This window comes from Neodiprion virginianus, chromosome 4, assembly GCF_021901495.1.
Source record: "Neodiprion virginianus isolate iyNeoVirg1 chromosome 4, iyNeoVirg1.1, whole genome shotgun sequence".
NCBI classification, from domain to species: domain Eukaryota; kingdom Metazoa; phylum Arthropoda; class Insecta; order Hymenoptera; family Diprionidae; genus Neodiprion; species Neodiprion virginianus.
The window spans coordinates 28,565,089-28,588,679 of NC_060880.1; the positions used below are offsets into that span (position 1 = coordinate 28,565,089).

A 23,591-nucleotide genomic window follows, 5' to 3' on the forward strand; every position below is an offset into this window, starting at 1 on the left:
ATTTAGTCAAAGTATCATCAAATCCTCCTCCAACGTTCTATGACTATTTTTTTTTTTTTTCATTTAAAGATTTTTGGTGGCCATCTAAAGTGTAAACTGCTATTTTCCACGAAAAATTCCGCCATTTTGTGAGTGGAAAACCCCCTTAATGTAAAAAAAAAAATTTGAACTAAACGTTGGGGGGAGGTATTTTATATGTAGAAAATGTGTACCAAGTTTGAAATGAATCGGTCAAGTAATTTTTAAATGGCAGTGAACACGGACTTTGAAAAAATAATTTTGAGAAAAAATCACAAGCGCACGATCGAACGTACAACAACAAACTGACGCTCGTCTCTCGTTTTAAAATATTGTACAGTGTATAGTATACATACAAATATAAAATATGTCTTTATGGCTTTACTTACCTGTCTTTACTAAATAAAATATTCTCGAAACAGGATAATGGACCAGAACGATAGAAGTGAAGAGGTGTATACCTGCTGTCAGAGCTATAGTGTTAAAGGGCAAGAGACTAACTAGACAATAACTTCAAGAGTCTTGCTCAGATCGACTTAAAATCTTGGTAATATATTCTTGAAATGTTTAACAATAAGATAAGACAAAAAAAGTTCGATTTTTCGAAAGTGCAAACTCTTACCCCCCCTCCCTAAGCGTCTTCCAACCATGTGTAAGCGACTCGCGCGTGTTTCCGCACATCCCTACTGACCTTGAGAGTATTAATTTTGGTACTATTAGAAAACATAAACCGTTACTGAATCGTTGAAATTTTATATACGGGGAAAACTAATATAGTGAATATGAATCATGATTTAAAAAAAAAAAAAAAAAATAGGTGTTACTATCTGAACCGGGCAGCAGTATCGCTCTACAACGAAATGAAACGAATAGAGTCGAAAATAATTTTACGTAAAATTGACGCAACTTAAATTTCTGATCGATGAATCCTCCAATTTCGCGTAATATATCGTCTCGTACATGTGCCGAACTACTATCCCGAATTTACGGCTGGGTCAGAAGTGATCCGACTTTACTCTCCGCGTTTCCATTTACGAACTAATATCAAAGCTTGGCTAGTAGAGCGTACATATAGAAAGCCCATCTGATCCACTCCGGCGTTCTGCAAGCTTTACCATTAACCTGGTATAAAACGAAGTTGGGATCCATCGGTGCTCACTTTCAATTTCAGTAGAACCGCGTTCCGCTGTATATGTATATCCCAGTAGAAGCTTGGAAAGTTTAATAATCTGTTGTACAGCGAGTTTTTCCAGCGAAAAAGAAAGATAACTCGGTCTGCAGTTTCTGGCACACGGTTGAAAATCATGGTCGTTTTTCCTCTTTTGGCTTTTTGTTTTCTCATACAATGAATAAATCATATGTGAGAGAAATGACAGATGAAATGCCATTGACCATTCGCCAGTTCGACTGTTTGAATAATTGATGACCACCCTACCGGATTCGGTTATGAAAAAAGCTATTGCCGTTTTATTTTTCTGTATTTTTATTTCCAACCGGATTCAGTTCACACGTTTTCTGGGCAGTGTTAATATCGATTATATAGATTTACTGGCTGAACAAACTTCGGGGCCACCTCCGTTGTGTACATAGAGTATATTGAGCAGATACCTATATACCTGTATACCTACATACCTAGATACATACGTATATCGATAGAAGAAAGGCATCGGCAATATCAATCCAACTATTATTGTTACCAAATTGTGTCTCCGCAATGCGCCCTGCAGCCCGAGAATCGTTTATATCTGTGCTTTTCAGCCGCAGCAGGTTCAATCAGCCTGCACAGCTCTTCTTCCCCACAACCGCCGTTTCTTGGCTTTCATCCTCTCTCGGGGTCCTTTTTTTATCGTCTTCTTTCCCTCCCTCTCTCCTTTTCTCTCTCTCTTTCCATTCAATCTTCCCTAGGTTCTAGGCTCATTATACTTTCTAATGTCGAGCGAATAAATTCAATATAATCTTCAAATTGAAGTTGAAGTGGCCTATTGTCCACAGAGAGGAAAGGCTCGTCGTCCTGTTTGTTCCGTATTCCCTCGATCTGCCTCCTCTATCTCTCTCACACACATGTTTCTACCCGCATCATAAATGGCCAGTCAAAATTATACGTGCGGAATTTTTTTTACTTCGCTTTTGAAGCGAATTTAGGTCGTCAAATATTATCAAAAGTCACGAGTTATCAACGTTGTATGAATATGTTATGCTTTCATTACTCGTGAGCAATTTTGAACACAGCTCTTCCCTTTTGCCGCGGCTCTAACTTTGTCAATAAGAGATTAAACCTGTCGGAAAATTTAAGGGTGGAAATTGCAAAATCGTAAAATACACAGTGGCGTTGAATAATTATTGATGAGCACGAAGGTATACGTGGGGATGAATGGAAAATCCTCGACTTACCAAGTCAAAAATCATTTCCCGAATTTCCTACTTCGTCGTAATTTAACGTTAAAAATTCATTTCTAACTACACCTCTAAAAACAAATACTTAAATACGTCAGGAATTTATGCTACCTGCGTCAATATTGGATGCCAGTATAAAAGGCCGTCCCCGTATATTAAAAATTAAGAAAAAATATTTTCCTGAAGCTTGGTAATAAATTACAAGCCAACTGTTTTAAATTTCCGGAATTGCAGAACAGCAATATGTTGGCCGTAACCTCGGATGATTACGCTTTTCTGTCACTTTCTGTCTACTTATTATCTTCACAGTAATCTCGATATTTTTCTCGGTGATCTATGAATGGTCTATTTTTTTAACGCCGTAAGGCAGAGAATACCATCGTTAAATTGAAACCTCGCGCGGTAGAAAATTTGGCGAAAATTACTCCCTCGGACACAAGATAATAAATATTTCATTTTGTTCAAAGTACTTCACGGTCTCGGCAGAACTATTTCATAAAATTATGTCTATAACTGAAAAACGAGAAGTCAATCATGCCCTCATTCATGATCAATTTATCCTATCTATATTGCTCCAAGCTGCAGCTCTGCAACATAAATCCTAGGAAAAATGTTGAGGAATTTCTTCAAAATCATCTATCATATGCCAAACACTGGCAAGTGCGCGAGTAGATACGAATTTTGACGCGTTCGTCATCTTCGGTCCGACAAACTTCGTCCTCAAAAGTCCGTCACATAGAAGACCAAGTTAACGCGATTCTGCTGCTAGAAATAGCTTACACGGACAACCTGTTGAGCCCATTTATCGAGAAGAGGTCGATACGCGACTACGTTCCACTCGTACACGAGTCGAGGATCAATCGATAGACACGACCAACCGCCGAGTGGTAAACATCGCGCGATTTTCGGGCCAGGTTATTCACGCATATTGTTAATCCGCACACGGCATCGTCGAGGGTCGTTGTCATTCACAATTTACCCGGTCCCTCGGTTTGGTCGAGCGCGATAAGACCCATTATTAATCGCTTCATCAAGTCCCACCGACGCCCATGGGTTCTCCATCAGCATTAGGCGATATAGCCGTGCATCCGGCCTCTTCCGAGGATCCCCGGATCCCGAAGTCCTAAAACTCAGCAGGTTCGCCCATCAAATCAGCGTGATAACTCGTACGCGCGATCCTGCACCGCACAGAAGCGCATCCAGCCTCGTTGATTAATGAATCCGTTATCATCTCCCGCAGAGAGCGAGCTGTGTATTAACATTCGCCGCAATTAGCACCGCGGACTCCGATGTTGCACTCTTTGGTCCAACGAGCTGCATCCCGCATATTTCATAATCAAAGTCGGCGCGTATTCTGCTGCAGAGAGCTTTCACCGCGGGTATTTCGCTGGTCTTCTCACACTCTGAGACAATGTACGACCTGAATCTAGCGCTCGTATTGATCAAGAGAAAGGATTTGTAGACACGGTTTTCGGTTCTTCTTTTGTTTTCTATTACTATTTTCCGGAATGTTTTACTACTCTTCGTGTAACGTAACGAGTCGGTACCCATTGCATCCGACGCTGTTCGTCGTTTAACGACGCGTTACGCAGTAAAGTGTCTGTATATATGTATATGTAACTGTATTGTGGTGCATTAAATTGTCCCAGGTTCGTGCTTTTCTGGATCGAAGGGACCGTAAAATTGGAAGCTTTAATGCAACGCCTGCCGCGTGTCCCTTTTCGCTATCGCCTGCATACACTCGCCCTTATGTCGCTTCCACCCTCCGGTGGCAGTGAGAAGAACCTTCGGTTTCAACCCTCTAGACTACGAAGAGCTTGCGCAGGGAATCGTAAAAGGCGGTAGCCTGAGTACATACTTACTATTGAACAGCGGTTCTCAAGAGTTTCTCGTAAAGAAAATAAGAAAATTTTCTTCCTACGGATATTTGATTACTGAGGGGGGGGGGGGGGGGGGGTTGTGACGTGAGTGTGTTTGCCTTTTGTGGGCTCAGGCATTTTCGAAAAAAAAAATAACGGGAAGAAAGAAGCGAAAGGACTAAAAAATTCACGCGGCTATTCACTTAGCCTGCAATCTAATATACCGTTAAGTATTTCACGAAATCATCACAAAAACGATTTTCACCAGACACTGGTGCGTCTATTAACCGCGTTATACGGACTCTCGTTATCTTACTCATCGACATTACGACCCTGAAACTCCGTCCGTGATCTCTGCGAATTACAAATTATCCTAAGCCAACAGCTTAGTCAGTGGAAAACGATCCGGATTCAAGCTTTACGCCAAAATTATGCAAATTCAATGCTTAAGTTTAGTTGCGGGTAAAATAAAAAATCTTGCCATCATACCTCAAATCACTGCTGCTGCAGGAATTGGCCTCATCCGTGTGTGAGTAAAAAAATGTAAGCACGGTTGAATTCATATTGGTGTACGTATTTTTGTTCGTCTTTTTATTTCTGATCGAATTTTTACTACATATTCGTGATATCAAATATATCCGTGTGAAATGGTTCGAGGGAAACTGAAAACCCGACTACTTTTCTATCCGCCCAACACGGCAAAAACTAAATTTGAAGGAAACGTAGGATTTTAGTGCCATCTTTGGGTTGGCATGAAAAAAATTTGGTGCCACGACGGGAAGTTATACGTGCCAAAATCCTGATCCAAGGATTCTTAGGGCAGAACGAGGGTAAACTAACGTTGGAGTCTCGAATTACGATGCACGACGTCGTAAAGTATCCAAAATTATCCGTTTTTTTTTACACTGTCTGAAAATATGGGCTATTACTTTTTCCAAGTTTCAAGCCCTGCATCGCCGTCCTTCATGAATAACTTCCTACTTTTCATCCGTAGGTAGATAATTCGTTGGAATTTAAAGCTTTCGTCTTATTAATATTTCAAGCACCTCCACACCCTGCGCAGCTAACCCCCGTGAAATAATTTTCACCGTTAAAGTTGGGAGAGCACCGGAATCTACAGCCGTGAATACATTGTGCCTCGTGCCTCAGAGGCACTCAAAGACACGGTGGAGTGACAAAGACGCTGTTGAGATTCTTCGGTATTCCTAAATCGTATGAACGACCGCTCAAATTCATTTACGCCAAGACTCACGTCGAATTGCAATTGCCTCAATCGTCTAAAGGCTCGATTGCGGCCTTACCCGCAACTTGGTTCACAACCGTATCTCGCTAAATTAAAAAACTCCGCAAAAAGTAAAAAAAACAAAAGAAAACACATCCCGTACATAATGCAAAAGATTCGTTCAGCGAGTGTGACCTCAACGTCAATTTGACCCACAGATGCCACACTTCGTTTATCAACTGCGTGGAAAAAAGAATCTTCTAAAATCGAAGACGTCCGCGAGACGCAATTTATAACAATTTATCTTAATAATCGTCCCTTACGGTCGGACGATTTCGTTACGCAACGTTGAACAGCCCCTAAAACGTAGGAAACAATTCAGGTGTAAAGTGTTCGAACGGCTTCGATTTATGGAATTTTTTTGGTTTTCTTTTTTTTTTTTTTTTTTGACGCGACGCGTGCGGAGCTGAATTCAAGTCCCCTGTATTTAATTCTACTGGGTGTGTCGAGCAACCCGACATGCCTGGTGATTGAATCACGCTTGTTAATCAATTCCTTTCCCTGTACTCGTCGGCGGTAGCCCGAGGCGATTGTGACTGCATAAATTTTCACCTGCAGATGTACGCTCGACTTGTTCACACTAATGTGCCGAGAATTCAATGCACTCGCGTTTCGTACAAACTGACGTTTTAACGACACATTTCGGTTAATGGGTTTGTTCGGTAGATACCGCTGATGAGTTTTGTTTCAGACGTGGGAGAGGAAGGGCTGAATTTTGCAAGCGGTTGCAGAGCGGGGCCAAAGATATATTTTCGAGGGTAGATAGCTTCCAGTGAAATACTACGGCAGCTCGCCGAGCGGCGTTTACTTCTCTTATAACCGCCAAGTTCAAGTCCCCGAGAATTTTGTCTTCCCTCATTTTGGTACGAGGTTCCCTTAATTGGTAAACTCGCTTTATTCATTTACGTATTTATTTATTTACTTACGTGCCAACCCTCATTCCTTACTTCAATTAACTGCCGCAGAGCAGCGCACTTTTGGCCAAGTGAGTAATTAGGTTTCATGAAAATCTAAACTCCCTAATTCGAGGTATCGAATGATGGATATTTTTTTTGTAAGGGTGAAAAAACCCGATGGCTTGTTTTACGTATTATAGTCACATTCAAGTAGAACCGTATGACAAGGATTGATGCAATCTCTGCGAGTATTTAATCGTCGCTTATCACTCTTACTTTCATTGGGTCGCTCGTATACACTGACATCCAGACGTGCTTGGCTGCCGGAATTGCTACTCCATGCACGGATGTATGAGCCATAAAACTGGCTGTCCATTGGCTTATTCGACCTTTCGAAGTAACTCAGGGATTAGCTTTAGCGCTACATTAACCTTTAACCCTTTGAGGCTCGTTCTCCGTTCGCGTTATAAATTATTCGAGTGATTGAGTTGCGGTTTTGTGCCAACATCGAGCCCAGAGATACGTTTACGCTCTGGTTATTCGTGCGAGCTGAAAGAACAGTCTCCCTTTTCAGTTTACCGTTACCAAAAGCCGCCGCGGATAAAGTGTCGTAACGCGTTGACAGAAAGTGTCTAACGAGCAGTGTGAAATGAAGAATGATAATAATAAAATCGATACAAAGATTCCGGAGCTCTGACTGGAGTTAATGAAATCGAATTTAATTACAACAATATTGTCTTCGCCAAGGTGAAAATTCAAGAGATCAAAATTTCAATAAGCGCACGATTATCCAGTTTTGATGTTAGGTTCAATATCTTATTTTTGCGTAATTGAATTTTCTACAAATCGCTTGACATAAAATTCTACCGTAGGCCATCGGGTATTTACAGAAAAGTGTCGAGATAAAACAGCTAAAATTTCTTAGTTTTGCTTAGTTTTTTTTTTTCTCTCCTTACTGCCCTCAAACAAGAGAAGAATTGTGATAAAAATTCTGTCGTGTATAGAATTATTCGATGCAGTATAAGAAATCCATTCGAATGAGAGACGAATGGCCGTCGGCGGCTGGTCGTGTTCTGAAAGAGAGTGGAGGCAAGGAAAAAAAAAAGAAGATAATAAAAACAGCTTGATCCTTCTAACAATGTAAGATGCCAAGTTTTGTGTTGCCTTCCGTTGAGTGATACGGGTAGAATTGGTGTGGATCTAAAAGGAAAAGTAAGAACCGGATGAAAGGTTTATGGGATCTTTCAACAAAAGTATCAACGCGAACAAAACCGTCGAACATACCCGGGTCGATTTTCGCGGGGTTCTTCGTGTCTCGATGGCACGCGTCGAACTGTTGACTAACAGTGAGACCGGCATTATACACGCGGGGCAATTTACAGGATTTCAGTGAAAAGATCCACATGGACCGGCGTTGCCGGGATGAGTTGGATAATCTCGGAAGGTCGTACCCAAGGGCACTTTTATTCAGGACGAATCGCGAGCTGGCCTTGCTTTAATACATATTCCATCAGCGTAGGAGTGTGCCAAGCTCGCATCCCCTTCCTCAGGGAGGGTTAAGGTCAACACAGTGGACGCGTGGCGCTCAGCCAAGGGGGTTTGAACTTTCGTAACGGCGAAATCTCGCAGGCTGACACTGCGCGGCTAGGTAGCTGCAAACCTGTTGCTCAACGGAGCCACTGGTGACCCGTTAAAACGTGCAACTGAACTTACCGAGCTCTCTTTCCTCCTTTTTCGCATCCCGGAGACGCGAGCTGCAATAAACGAACCGTAGAATCGAATCGTTAAACTCGAGCCACAACGAGAGAAATGAAAGGCAATATACCGGCAATATCCGCGAGGAGGTGAATTCTTCGAACGATATTCTCTCTCTAACCACCCTTTCCTCCGTTTCTCATCCTTAACGGCGACTCGGGAAATCGGACGGGGAGTTATTGACTTTGGGGTAAAGATTCATTAGTTTTCTTCGAGGGGTCAGCCGGGGGCGTTTAGGAGGTCAACCCTCGGCCCGCGTCTTCGTATCTTCGCGTCGTCTGCTACCCTGACACCGTCTCTTCTTCCGTGTCCTAGCGATCGGCCCAGAGTGTCAACTTTGCCCGTACCGACCCGGACGGGTGGCCTGGCTGTGGTAGTTTGGTCGCATCGATCCGTCGGCCCCCTGCCGCCTCGACGTCGACCTGGTGCCCGGACCGCCGACGAACAGGAGCGAAGTCCTTTCGTACCATCTCGAACCTCGGCGGGAAAGTTGGTGCCTTTCCAGAATCCGGAAAGCACACCGTGTGTAGTCAGTATTTTCGGAAGACGTTGATCTTGGATGTCCAGTACACCTGCCCCCGACAGTTTTACCCCTCTGGCACTCACTTTCCTCGCATATTTCATTACCATACTGGTCCGCATCTCGGAGAGCTTTTATTTTCCGTTGCTTCCTTTGTTCTTTACGGCAAAGAGCTCTGGAAATCTTTTACCTCAGCGTAATTTCGTGTTTGAAGTGGAGAATACTTCGTCGAGACCAGTGATGAGATATGACTCATTATACCACAGAGTATACTTACCGAACGACTCTGTCACTTTTTGATTATTTTTTCAAAAACCCTTTTTCTCATAATCCAACCGGCGATAGGTATGCGTTATTTACTACGAAGACGTTTTAGTCTTCGGTCATTTAGATTATCAACAATTTGTGATCGTTGTGTTGAAACTATCAAGTTACAAATTTTTGAGCAACGGTTCCTCAGTTGTATCGTAAGTTTTCAAACTGATCGTCCGTGTGATTCCAAATTTCAGAAATTGTAACGATCCTTCAGGAAAAAAATTTTAACCTGTGCAAATAGAGAAAATTTTACTATCAATTTATTACTTCATTCGTAACAAAAAAAAATACGGTCTTCTCAATGTTCAAATTTCTGCGCAAATTAAAAAAAAAATAAAAAATCACGAAATACCGATGATGAATAAACTCGATCGAGTTTCGGAAAACCAGCCGAATGTTCACTAGTAATTGCAAAAGATGTGAGTTCTTTTCAGAAAATCTATAATTCCTACAACCTGCCCGAATCTTTGTTCTCCTTGATAAAACTATTATACGCATGAATTGGTATAGGAAACAATTTTGCGGCCTTTATTTTCCATCGTATCTACGACAGATAGGTACTGTGAGATCAATAATCCTGTCGGTAAAATCGATCAGCTTGTACACAATCCTTTATTCCGTCAGATATCAAAGCTTTTATCCTGGATCCTGTATACGGTATTATCGGTGCAAGTATCACACGGGAAGCTGGCAGACGGATGAAAGGCGGCTCATGCGTAAGAGAAATTCCCTGTCTTCGATCTCTCATCTCTTATTTTACCACATATTCATAGGCTGCATACGGGTATTAACGCCAGGCGTGTTTTAATAAATATTCAGTAGGTAAATTTCGACAGAGTATTAAATTTTCTAATGGCGTTATAAACTTCGGACAAAAATCATGCAGCACATCCGTACAACGCAGCCCCATTACCGGTAGACCATGTCGTAACTATATTTCCTTGTTACGGTATCCGGGCATAGGATGAAAAGCAGACTTCGATCGGAGCGCTAAATTCGTGGAGCTTTAAAAGGTGTTGAAGCAAAAAAAGAAAAGAAAAACGAAATTGGAACACTTTGGCTCACCGCGCGCTCGATATTTCCTCGACGGTTGTACAGCATTATCTGCAGAACCTGGGAATGAACGTGCAAGAGTCGAAAAGGATTCGCGCGTGTAGTATAACTAGAGGGAAAAATTCCCGACTCCTGAAGCGAAATTCTCGCAGTGTGAAGTGAAACATGATACTCCTCCCCGGAAAATTATGACATATCCCAACGCCTCCGGAGCAATCGTAGCTCAGGCAGATTCACCGGCAAAAACAGCCCCCTCTCCGTCTTCACTCCCTCGCTTTTTTATCGATTCGAAGCCGTTCCCACATCTTTGAAGATATACCATCTGATCCAATATCAGTCGAGTCCTTTCGTTCCATCTGCTTTATCCTCCATATAATGACGTCATTATTGGTTACGTGCACGGTTCCCGAAGCCTACGGGGCATGCGATTCTTTCCAATCCTGATTAAACGTCTTCCTGATTTCTTCGATCTTGCCAGATCTGAGGAACACCATCGAATAGAAATAACCGAGCCCATAAGCTTCGTGAATCACGAAGAACTCCTGTAGGTTCTGCAGAGAAAATTCTTCCCAGATCTTGTAACTGTAACAAATGCGCCTTATCCGAATATTCTGGCACGGCAAAATTGAATCACTGATATATCTTGGAAACGTGATGAAAATGAAAAGCTAACCGAAACTTTGGGGTAATCCCCACCTCAATAAGGGTTGTGATCCTCCGAAGAGAGTGGAAAGATACGCATGCTCTGAAAATTCGTGAAGATTGAATCGTAATCATAGGGAAAGTCTTTGAAAGAGAGTTTACGGGCAGAGCGAGCTGCTCGTTTCGGTGATAATACCAATTATTCAAATTGTCCGACACCGTGAAAACTGGGGAAATACTTGCTTAGTCGACGCGAAAATCCCTCGCCGCGTCGTCGGTTTGTAACTCGGGTGCGAGATCATTGTCAGTTCATATCACGGAACGATTCAAGCTGAGATAAATTTGTCGCCTTATAAATGATTAGGGAAATTCGTATCAAGCATCCGGTAATTTGCACGTAGGCAAACGTCGTCCTGCAGCTACGCTGCTGAATTCTTGTTTGTCGAACGGTTATTAGCTCTGTTATATCCGGGAAATCAGTCGCCGCGCCATCTCAGGTCGATACTCATGTAAACGAGTATAGCTCATGGGATGTTGGGTTTGCTCCCCCCGTAACGCTGATCAATATTCACGCCCGAATGCCATGCAATCTGATTCAGCAATAATTGAACATCCTAAATATCCGCTATCGGTTGAATTTGATTTTTATTTTTTTTTTTTTTTTCACATCTCAACTTAATCAACTTTTTGTTCATCTATTCTTCCATTCAGCGTTCCCGACTCACAATTCTCTCCTCGGTTTGAATTTCTCATTTTCGAAAGCTCATCACGCATCCCCGCCTTACCTTGCAATTAGCGCGCGGAATTAATCATCGCTTTCTAAGACAAGCTCACTGTGTTTTAAAACTGGTACCGGTAAACGTCGTTCGAAACCGGAATGCGGCGGCGCGGAGAAGAAAACTAGGCGTGAAGAACAGCCCGACTTCTGTCCATTTCGTCGAGTCACGCGAACTTTGGCGCGAAATATTCCCCCGAGGTTGGGCGGGAATATAATATTTAATTAAAACCAACCCCGCCTTCCTGCACTTTCACTTGGCCCTCTCCTCCCCCCTTCCCTCTTATTCCCGTAGTTACAGACCGCCGAGCGGGCTTACCCAGGCATGTATCGTAAAGGTAAACGACAGCGGCGATTGGTTGGGCGGCATGGGGGTAGACGGCGAAGATCCCTCTCAGCGTTACGATCAAGCTCCATAAGAGTTTCACGAAAGGTCAGATAAATTTGTCTGTGCGCGCGTGATAAAACCGTCGGGTGTTTCATTGGATGTATAATTAGCGACGCTACCACGCGCCGATTCGTTAAATTAGATTAATGAACCTGTGCAATATATATAGATGATACAATGTTCGGAAAATAAATAACGGCGCAATTTGATAATTCCAGTACCGTATTACACTTGGAATTATATCCATTTTTAATCACTTCAAACCTCTAATGTGTTTGAATGTCGTCAGCTCGAGGCGTGACTCGTAAGTGTGAAGAATTCCCTGATAACCATGAACTATATGTAATGAAAAATTTGGCCATTTGTTATCGCTTAAAACTTGCGCTATAGCGTGCCGCGTGCTTCTTAATTTACCCTCCTATCCGAAAAGGAACGGTTGTGTGGGACGAACATTTTTTTTAATCATAATCTTTAACCCTACACTCTCTGAATTAGAGACTGCAACACGAACGTTTTGGTGATCATTTGTCTGTATCGTTTACTTGAAAATTTAATTGAAACTCTACGTGCGTGGTATTGTGACTTTTCCCCGTACGTGACAAGCTCCCTAGATTTTCAACGTAATCAATGCCTTCGTGGGATATTTGAGCGAGGTACCAACTAAGCCTACGACGGGCTTTGTAATTCGACGCTGCAGAACAGGCGTTGAGTAAATATCTTGTTTTCGTACACCTTGTGTCTCGCGGTACAAAGTTCTTGTTGCACCACATACCGCGTGCGTCTTTCTAACTGCCCATTCCATGCGGTGAGCACCTTGCTACCACACGTACGTCTTACACGTTTAAACCTGGGCACCGTGTGCGGGAAACTTGTCAAAGGACTCAGCGGTGGTGTGGAAAAGTTTCTCCCACATCAGAGGCTTTCGAGGCAATGGGAGACTGCTATGAAAACGGGTAATTAAATTAGAACCCACGCCGAAATTAACTACACACGCGAGTCGGTATTATGCTAAGTAGAATCTCGGATACCACTGAGCTGAATTATCGCTGTCACGACAATAGCGTTTCACCGAGACCAGACCGACGTCCCGAAACCCTAATCCTGCATGACCTCAACTCACCTTGCTCCGTACCCACCCAACGACATCCACCTCCCCCCTCGTCGTATTGGAGCGCACATTCCAACCCCTGGCAAGGCTCGCCAGTGCTTAACGGAGTTCTCGAGTTTGGGCGAGAAATGAGAACTTGGAATAAACGGCGGATCCAGCGCGAGGTTGACTAAGTAGGGATTAAAAATCGGGGCGGGGGAGATCTTTATTCGAAAACAGGATTATCGGAAGATGAAAATAGATCGTGCTGGCTTGTCACTGTGATCCAGAGAGGAGGTGTAATTTAATCTCCTAAAGTTTCCTATCCGAATACATAAAAAATTGATGCAAGAATTACAACGAATCTTTTCTTCAAGTCTTTCGGTAATCTTGATGTATCGGTTGGTAAACTTTTATAAATTAGCCCGGCAGGATTCCGGAATTTTTTCACCGATTTAATCCAAGCATTGGGTACAACTGTCTCTCCGCCATAAAATATACAGACGACTGGATTCATTCGGAAAGGATTTACCGAGCATCTGTATTTTCTCCCTGACAAAGTATTGCAAATTCTTTGATTGATTTGGTATTTTCACACATAGAACAATCTCCGCACCGCAGTTGGGAAATACCTGTTCAGAATTCGCTTTGGTGAATTCTTTTTTTTTCAAAAAATAAGTAAGCTTCTATTGGAATGAAGATAAAATATTCGATTGAGCACTCCTATATATATATATATATATTTATGTATTGCGGTCTGCAAAAAAGAGGACTTGCGCAGTACCGAATATCACTCACGATACGTATGACACGTGTGACACCATGGAACCAGAAATTTTCGTTCAAACTTCAAAGCTATCATTTTCAGCAGTGTTATCCACTCGCTGGAACGTTACAGTATGAACTACACCGCCATACCTCCACTTAATTCAAGTATTATGCCGTACAATACGCTCAACCTTGCAGTTTGAACAAACAAATCAATTTTATATTTTATATCATTTCACGAGCAGCGTAACTTTGCCTTCGGTTGTAAGACCTCGGTTAACTCCTTCGACGTTTGACTCCTGATCCCAGGCCAAGGCCTCATGTCAATTAGAAACTTTAAATCAACACCATACGCTTGTGATGTGGTCTGATAAACTTATATAAAAGCAAAAGTAAACTTTGTACAATAGAATGAACCATGTGGGCTGCTCTCACGAGGTCACTGGAAATCATGGTCGCATTTTTCGAATACTACACGGCAAGGTAAGCTATACAGTGTAAATTATGTCTAGTAGGAAGAACAGAATTCCAATTTCCCATAACAATGTATGTACGTACTAGCCCTAAGTTCGGAATTCCGGCAGTTCAGGCCGGACCTCGTTCATCACACAACAGCGCGAGGCCAAAAACCATCAAGCATAGAGAAACGGGTCGGACGACCTAAACTCAAGTCACAAATCATCCAACTAAACGTCCGCAAGCAACGCGCGAAATCTGTTTGGAAAATGTGACGGTTGTATCATCGCCGTGCAGGACGTACAGCGATAAGTTATCTCTCCGCTATTCTGATCAATAGCCACTCGTGTCATGTGACCGATGTTCCAGCTTACAGGGTCACGCGCCGGGCTGAACAAACAGGCATCAGTCCAGCGGACGAGTAGGCATTGGATAAAGACACACCGGACCAAGGACTGCGTGTGGTATAGATGCAGCAGATGCGGTATTCCAGTACAACGCTCAAGCAATTCAGATGCGGTTATTGGATATGGGATTGACACACGTTCCCCTGACGCAGTCGGTCTGTTCCGATCGTGGAGTCTGGAGGGTGTGGAGAGAGATAGGAAACCGGGTGGCGGATGGCGGAACGACGGTACCGGGACTTTCGCGAACTGAATATCCACCCTCGGTCTGCTCGATTTTCCCTCTCACGGAGAAACTTCGCTTCGGTGTCAATTCAAACGCGTTTCATTCAGTCTCCCCGTCTATCTCTCTCTCTCTCTCTCTCTCAACTTCCGCTCGACTCAAAATGAACCACCTCCACCAAGTCCTCCCTTTTTCGCCAGTATTCGAATCAGATCAAAGCTCATTCTTCTACTTTCTTCGCCGAGTCCTTTGTCTTCAGTTCTAACGCTTACTCTCCGCAAGTTGGTATTCTTCTCTTTCAAAGCGGGTACTCTACTACTTTACGTACTTGCGGGATATACGACTCTCGGTTGTACACAACCTACAACGAAATTTACATCTCTACCGAATACTCTTCACGGCTTGTAGTCATTTACACTTTCTGTACAAGAAAATTCAACTAGAACTAGATACGGCTGCTACTGCGTTTTGCATATAATTTCGTATCACGTTAAAAAGGAGGACTTCGACTTCTTTCACGATGTCTAGTTAAAACTGAAGAGCTATCTCGAGGTCAAAGGACGGTAGTTGGTGATTTCACTTTCAGTGGTAAATAACCCTTCTTTCTTTGTACTTATCAAAGCTCGTCGTGATTTCTAAAAGCATTTTTTCATCAGCCGTAGCGCTGCTGCTTCGTACACTCTCTGTTAATGGTTTCAGATTAATCTAGCTCTTGGATCTTTCCTAGTAAGTAAAGTTGACCTTGCATTTTATTTCCTCTAACATCATATCTTTATACCTTGATGAAACTTGAGTTTTGAAAAGGATTGATTCGGAGCAATTAAAGGTTATTCGTTGAATATCGGTATTTGTCCCTTTCAAGATTTCTGTAGGTTATTTCTCACCCTCCGTTGAATCTCAAACACCTGTATTGCTCTAATCGGCATCCACGATCTTGGAAATTCCCAGCCAACCGATGCAAGGTTATTGACTACTGGGTTCAGTGGAAGTTTCTTCATCTTGTTATGCAGGAATTCTGCGAATGCAATATAGTTCCAAAATGCTTGTAACTAATTAGCGAAGAATCTCAAAAGAATCAACTATCGGAGAATATGAAACTACAACCCTAATGCACTCGAAGCGGAGATTTTCGCTTCGGAATGCTGGTTCGAAATTGCTTGGAAGATAATCTACAAATTCCACGATGGTTGTGTCAAAGCAAAGAAGATTTACAAGAAAAATCCACGACAAAGAATCCATAATAATGAGTTTAAGCTGGTAGTAGAGACCGTTGAAAATCTCTAAAAGTCAAGTGGAAAAGTGGAAGAAAAGGTAACTCGAATAAGATGTAGGAGCTACTACCTCTCTTATTTCAGTAAAACCTACCATTGCAGGATAGAACGTGAGCGAGAAGTTATATCCGCACCGAGCAGCTTGCAGGAATGTTTAATCCGATTTAACCCCGTAAATTAAGATAAGGCTGTACGGGAAAAGTTTAAACTAAAAAATATGTTTCACATCAGGTCTTTTCCTGCCGAGATTGCGTTGGAACAACTCTAGAAAGTTAATTTTTCGTTTCATTTACTCGGTCTTATTTTTCTGTTTACTTTTTGTTCCGAAAAGTTATGTACTTGTATTGTGTATTTCGTTCCTCGCGGTTTTTAGAGACGCCTGTAAAGAGGACATGAAAATCCTTGTAATTAGCCGTAAATCTTGCTTCGTAATTTGCGCGCGTCTTTTATCGTCGTTCAAACCAATCTAAATTTTGTACATTATTATTAACGGGCGTCGATAACTCTTTGCATCTACTGAGGTGTAGTGAAATTACGGAAAATTAGTCCAGCGAACGTTTTTTGTTTCTGTTTGGTTTAAACATAAACTGGATGTTATAAAGCTTGTTTGATTTCTTTATTCTTTTTTGCTGGAAAGTAAAATTCTGTGACTATACGGGTTACAGATCAGCACATTGTTGCTGAACAATTTCAATTCGTCACGCTTACAATTTCCTTAACTGATTCGTTTTTGCATTGTTTTCAAGTCAATCGAACAATAAGAGTATTGTCCCCATTGGGCTTTGGTATCATTGAGGACTGAAAAGTCTTGGGTAAGAAGTAGAAACAAAGGAGAACCGGGGTGGCAAAGTAAATAAAATCAATCGATGGAAGAAAGTGATAGCCGAATTTCCTGCAGCCTCTGAAGCAACGTTTACCAACCGATCGCAATATTCCCGCGAGACCAAAGGAACGACAGAAAAATCAGATAACTCAGCAGGAATTCGAAAAAGGATATGAGAACGTCATGTCTCGTCAAATTTCTCAATTACTATCTGGGAAGCCTATGTCTGATGTTACAAGAAAGGAAAGCTCCTCGTTCCGAATCGTGAAAATACATTCCATTCAGACTCTCTTCTCCTCCTAAGATGGCGGCAATCGAGAACTGGATTTGAATGTTTGCCGAGGCGGAAAGAAGATCAAAGTAAAGGGCACACGATACTTTCATTCCGAAACTTGTTACACCTGAATTGTCGCCAAAGGTGTTGTGGAACTTTAAAGCCGAAATTGTACAGTGCAGAGAGAAATTCGCAGCAGCAGAAATTCTACTTTCAACACAGTCAACCGACTGTCAAACTCACACTGTAAATCTTTCAAAATCCATAGGTACATGGAAACATTATTCCAGTCAACTCAGCAGCGCTTGTTATCCTGCAGAGACAATGCTGACGTTGGGACAATCGGTTCCTCTCTATCAGTTTATTCCTCTACGTGAAGTGGAATATTTCTCGCTGCCTGCCGTGTCTTGCCTGTCACTCGACGTAAAAGCAGCCAACCGCAGCGTAAGTGCGTCTCGGTAAGCCGTTTGACAAACAAATTGTAACGACGGAGTAGCAAAAAAAAAACAACAAAAAATGGAGAACTAATCTCTGCCGAGTCAATCGTGCGCCAAAATCTTTCTTTCTTCATTGAGAGTCGTTCGGCGACTATCGAAAAACAAGGAAGAACTGCTTCCGTTGATTGTCTCGAGGCGAAGACCAGCTTACGTCGGATGAAATATAAATCATTGTGAACAACGTTTCTATGACATAAATTTTCAAGTCACGATATTGACAGAGAGAAGCATGTATCACGGAAAACCATCGAGACAGTCTTATTAAAGCTGCAGTCTATGGCTCGCAATGACAGCCTTGTGTAAGACAAGAAGGCACGTCCTTAAAGCGCCCCAGAGCTTGGATGGGAAATTCGATTTCCCTCTGCGTTGAATCAACGGCTTTCAGAACCCGCCGTCCTGCGAATCGATGGACGATACACAGCTGCTTCCCGGAGAATCCCACCCTTTAAACAGTTCAAACAACTTCAGTCTATGTACTCGCGAAGTCGAGCTGCTGCTGTTGTTGCTGCGGTAAGACCACTTGTAACCGAGGAAAATACAACCAATCGATCCTAGTGAAACATTTCGTTCATTGGTCTCCTTGACATGTGAAAAATGGTCTCTTTTTCAGCGGTTTGGAACACCGCAGAGTGCATCGGTGTGAAATATCGTACCCCGATTCTTGCCGTTCTCCGGTGGAATGGGAGAGTCTCAATTAATTAATGACAGCCTAATTGGCGGTAAAAATCCATTATTCAACTCCGAAGCCAATTCTGGAACCGATTGTTCGAACGAGTCGCGGTTTCTCTGCGAGGGATAGAGATGAATTGATTCCAGCTATCAGGTTATAAATAATTGCTTGGTTCTATTCACGCAGAAATTCAATCCCATCCATTTTCTTGACTTTGTTCCGAGCAGATGCCGATTGCGGGCTTGCTGAAGAGGTTAAATAACAACAGACTTGCCGCTCGGCTACTCAACTTCTCGTTTCCATTGTATTCTTGACAGTCGCAGAAGACTTCGGCGTTCCTCTCAGGCAGTGTGTGAAATCACTTCTGGCTTCTCCATACTTCAATACACGTCAATGGTCGCTACGTAGGTGTACCCACTGCTGCGATGATGGGTAGCGAAATATAGCGAAATATAATAGCGAAAGATTAATTGTTCGAAATCTTTATTTTTACATGTAATGAGATTCAAATTGATGCGAACCGTATCGATACACCCGTCCTATTATTTAAACGCTTTTACAGAGCACGATTACGCTTCGCGCCTGCTAATTGTGGTTCTGATGTAAGCCTATTCATTTATCGTATCCGATGAATGCGGAAGGACTCGCATAACGTACAGCCTGTTATTTTCATTTTTACTCCCACGGAAATTGGTTTGAAATAAAAAGTTGACACCTTGGTCACGCTTTGTTTCTTAATTATCATTCGTGAGATAATTACGCAAATATACCTACCGTAATGGGTTGCGTGTACGATATATTTTATTTATTACTCATTGCATATTCAAAGCCTGCTACGGCATCAACTGTGATTGATAACGGTTAAATAGGCATCGACCGTTTGTTGCATGAGGTAATATTTCGAAAGAGAATAAAAAATGACGACTGAGCAGCGAAGAGAGATTGGGATATAAAAATTGTACAAAGAAATAACGCGAAATGCCACGTCTAACAAAGCTGCTGGTGCAGAGAAACTGCTACGGCCTCGATGCAAAGCGGCGTCGAAATGAACCTGCGAAATTTATGAGAAGCAAACTAATAACGCATATTTATAATCAACCGTTTTACGTTGTTTGCAAATGCGTCTTTTGAAATTCATGAATATACTCGTACCTTTCAGCCATCACGAGTACATGCAGATTATACTTATGTACTCAGGATTGTATATAAAAGTGTATCGCATAATGTGATCATACGTGTACGTCACGCGGTGTGTGCTACGGTATAAAAATGTACGAGAAAAAGGTAGTTCTTAATACAATGCTTTCGAAGCACGCTATACGATTTTATTTTCACATTGCGCGGAGCCGTAACGACTCCACCCTCTTGTAACGTTTCGTATTCCTACCGCTATTAACAAGCGTCTACTTATAGAGTACAATGTGCTTGCACGTGATACACACAGTTGATACGTATACAGATAGAGATGATCAGAGGATATCGAATGGCGCGTTGCGGCCGTAACATGCAATATAGTAATCCCTGTTTAGCTAAGTATCTATGTGTATATTCGGAATATTAAACTAATTCAATTATGTTTCGCATTTATGTTTCATGTGCCATTTCATCCTGGTCTTATTCGCGGTTGGACACTCGTGCAGAGCTCAGTTGGAGTAAGTATAACACCAATATTTGTACATTCAGTTACGTACGATGTTCTTTAGAGGGAAACATTTAAAGAAGAGACGATTCAGCGAGATGAAAGAAAATTAATCACCTTCCCTGGCTCGTTTTTATCCAAAATTAAACAAATTTTGAATCTAAGCAATTACCGATTAAGTCCACGTTCACTTTTACGATACACGTTGTACCTATCGAAGAAAAATAACAAAATTGGCTCAATCCACTTGTCAAAAATCGTAAAAGTTCTCTAACAGTTCTTCTTTCTGTGTCCAAGGATGCAGAGTTGGCAGAACTATTCTTTCATTTGCAACCTTTTTTTTTGGTCATATTTCCTAAAAGCGAATGGTGAAAGTTTCGATCTTGAGATAAAAGTTTTTTTTTCTTCTTCTTTCTGTTTTATTTAAATTTCTTATGATCGTATGAACATCGTTAAGAATTTTACTTCTACTTGAACTCGATATTTGGCTAGTTTTGCTTATCTGCCTTCCGGGGATCATTGCGGTTAGCAGATTTCACGGCGTGAAAAACAGCGTTGAATTCAGCTTTCCGAAAACTGTGGCGAATTGAGACGACGTGGCCGCGGAAAACGGGCATCCTCACGGAATACGAATTATTACGGCATTATAATACGGTGTTGCGGCGTGAATCTGCAACGGAAGCGGGAAACTGGGAAATGTACACATATATATATATATAGAGTTCAGGAGTGACGCAGGGACGGGAGTAATTCCAGATTCAGATTACCGGAATGGTTCGGCACAATGTGTACTTCGTACCCCGTAGGAGTTTCAAGACTCCACTTTCTCTAATCGGGAACTCCGGCGTAATAACGAGGCTCCGGAAGTCGCGTTTGTCCTTAATATTCTTCCTCATTCTATAACCCAAGTTATAAAAGCGTTCAAACCCGTTCACGGCAGTTATACTAGCTGAAGAGATTGAAAATATTCGCGTATTTTCTTTTCTGTCATAGCATTTGTTATACCTATGAATAATATAGGTATAACAGACCGCATTCAGAACGCCGTTCGCACATAAAATGCTAAGACGCAAGTTACTCCAGGTGTCTGAAATCATTAATCTCTCGTCCTTGCATTGGGAATAAAATTTCTGATACGGACAATGATAAATAAAAATAATGCTGGTTGCATTTCTTCGGAAAATCAGTTACCGGTTGCAACCTTCTAGAACACATACCTTCGTTGAATTGTGTGTAAACGAGTAAATTTATAATGAACGCTGAATTGAAGTCCAGTGTCGGTCTCACGCAACCGGATATCTAGCTTTGGTGTGCCTGCATACTTTCATCAGACGTGAACAAGCGTAACCAATTTCCGTAAGAAGGTACGTGCTTAGAGATGGAAGCGATCCTCGAGTAGCTGCTTTTATCTAAATTACAGCAGCCGAGACGAGCGTGTTATATCTATAATCCGTGTAACTCTAACAATAAGTTAGCAAGACATTGGGGGAAAGATTAAACGTAGAATTCTCCGAGACTTACTGTTCTCAGAAATGATACGCAAGTGAAATGCGACGCGATTTGTTTGATCGTTTTACCTCGCAAAACTATACACCCAACTGTATAGAAGCGAATCCGAAATTTGAATAATTTTAAACTCCCTTAAACCACCCGCGATACTCGACGCCAATATTAGGTTACAAAGTTGATTGAGTTCTGCTGCAACAAAGACAACGGTGGAAATTGAATATGGGTACATCAAACTTTTTTTACAAAGTTCAGGAAGCGTCCGCCTTTTAATCATCCATCGAGGTTTTACTTTGTGAAAAATGCTCTAACAATGCGCAAGCTTCTTTTACAGTGGCGCTTTTTTGTTGTACGCAAGCTCAAACTATTTTTTTTTTGCCATATTTTGTGGCTAAATATAGAGAAATTTTACCATACATACATTTACGCCACGAATGCATCAGGTTTTCGAGTAATTACCGCAAACATGCGCGCCTCGTGTTCTAGATTCCATAACGTGCATGCACAGGTTAATATCGAGTTTCACAACGCTGTTATCAAATTTATCGACGAATTGAAATCCATCATTTCCCGATTCCCACAGAATAATATTAATAATGAGAAGCATATAACCAAGCAAGTATCTCATACTCGTGCGATGATTACATAGATAGGCGTGCATGTTGTTCGAGGTTTAATTGAGAAGGGTAAAACATAACTATGTATCAATCCAACGCTGTTATAATAGTATGCAGCTTTACCCGTTGGCCATCGCCATCCACCCAATGCACAAAATTATAATTTCACCTCGGGTAACGATGAGAGGATAATATTTGATCTCTTGTTGAGATTGATAAAAAATTTGTGCATGCCATTCAACGAGTGATCATTCGTGAATTCATCGAATATTTCAAAAGCAAGTGTCGCGAACCGTTCGTCGATGCTCGCGGGTTGTTGAAAATCTCCCGACACGTAGTTCGGTAGCTTGAAAGTTGAACCATGAATCCGTATGGAGCGCTGTTTTATTCGCTTCGTACTTTTGGCTTATCACTTTATTACGCATTCGCGTTTCTGAACTCGGTATATGTGTATAACCATGAATAATGCAAGCCTGCCTCGTGTGCTCCGTGTTGCTCTTACATACCCGCCGCGCGATTTCTTTCTCACAGGTATATCCAGGATCAAAACTTTTTTGCGAAACCGACACTTTCAACCTCAACACCGTTATTAACCCCAACGAGTAACGATATTTTTTCACACTCTCTTTGCATACTAATTAGAAATAACGCGACTCAAGCGCTAACAAAATTTTAAAACATTCGGATGAAATCATGGGAGGTTTGATCAAAAACACCCAAGCACAACTTTCTTCGATCCATTCGAGGTTTGAAGTTATCTTTTGTCCATTTTTCAACCCTTATCGGGCTAAAAATGCTGGGAAGATTCGATATCGGATCTGCGTTCAGGTACGCGTAGACATTTAGGAAGGGGAATGTACGCTTAGCGTCGGAAATTACTGAGTATATACCCTATCGGGCCGGGTGACGGAGAAAAATCGTTAAAATGCCGCGTACCGAGCCTCGGCTGACTTTCCAACGGTGAATATAAGATGGAAGCTCCTTAATCTATTCCTGCCTAGCTGTATCCTCCAAGTTTTCTTGTTATCCGTCGAGAGAAGGGGCGAAGAAGAGCGGCTTTAAGGGTTCCTCGTATAAACTCGACTCGACTGATTGAGACGACACGTCGCGACGGCAGTCTCCCGTTATTCTCAATCCGATGTGATTCGAAAAGTTCCTGACTGATATTAACAAATCTTGACATTCTTGCGACGCCTACAATGACAAAGGAACTCCCGTGTAAGAAGGTTATTAATGCTGCTCCTAAGGAGGCGGAGGGTTTGTTGTTCAGGGGTACGAGGGATGATGGTGGGGAAACTCGAACAATACCGAACTTGCCCACCTAGTCCAATTTGGAAGGGTCGTACAAAGCCAACAGAGCGGTTAACCACAGGTATAATATTATAAAGCCTTATAGGCGATCGGGCAAAGATATACCACCTTTGTTTACACGGTAAAAACGATAAGGAAGAGCCGTCTG

At 42.1% G+C, this 23,591-nt stretch overlaps 1 protein-coding gene across 10 annotated transcripts in view; it reads left to right on the plus strand.

Annotated features, from left to right (window-relative positions):
* Positions 1-23,591, plus strand: part of LOC124303477 (synaptotagmin-7) — a 205,926-nt gene that overhangs the window by 156,895 nt on the left and 25,440 nt on the right. For 5 of the 10 annotated variants that reach the window (XM_046760715.1, XM_046760714.1, XM_046760711.1 and 2 more), the window contains one exon: positions 20,011-20,022. In XM_046760715.1, the coding sequence (XP_046616671.1) occupies positions 20,011-20,022 (12 nt within the window). Of the gene's footprint in view, positions 1-13,997; positions 14,236-14,813; positions 14,843-19,693; positions 19,885-20,010; positions 20,023-23,591 lie in introns of those variants that run through there. The other 5 variants (XM_046760718.1, XM_046760719.1, XM_046760717.1 and 2 more) reach the window with 4 other exon arrangements.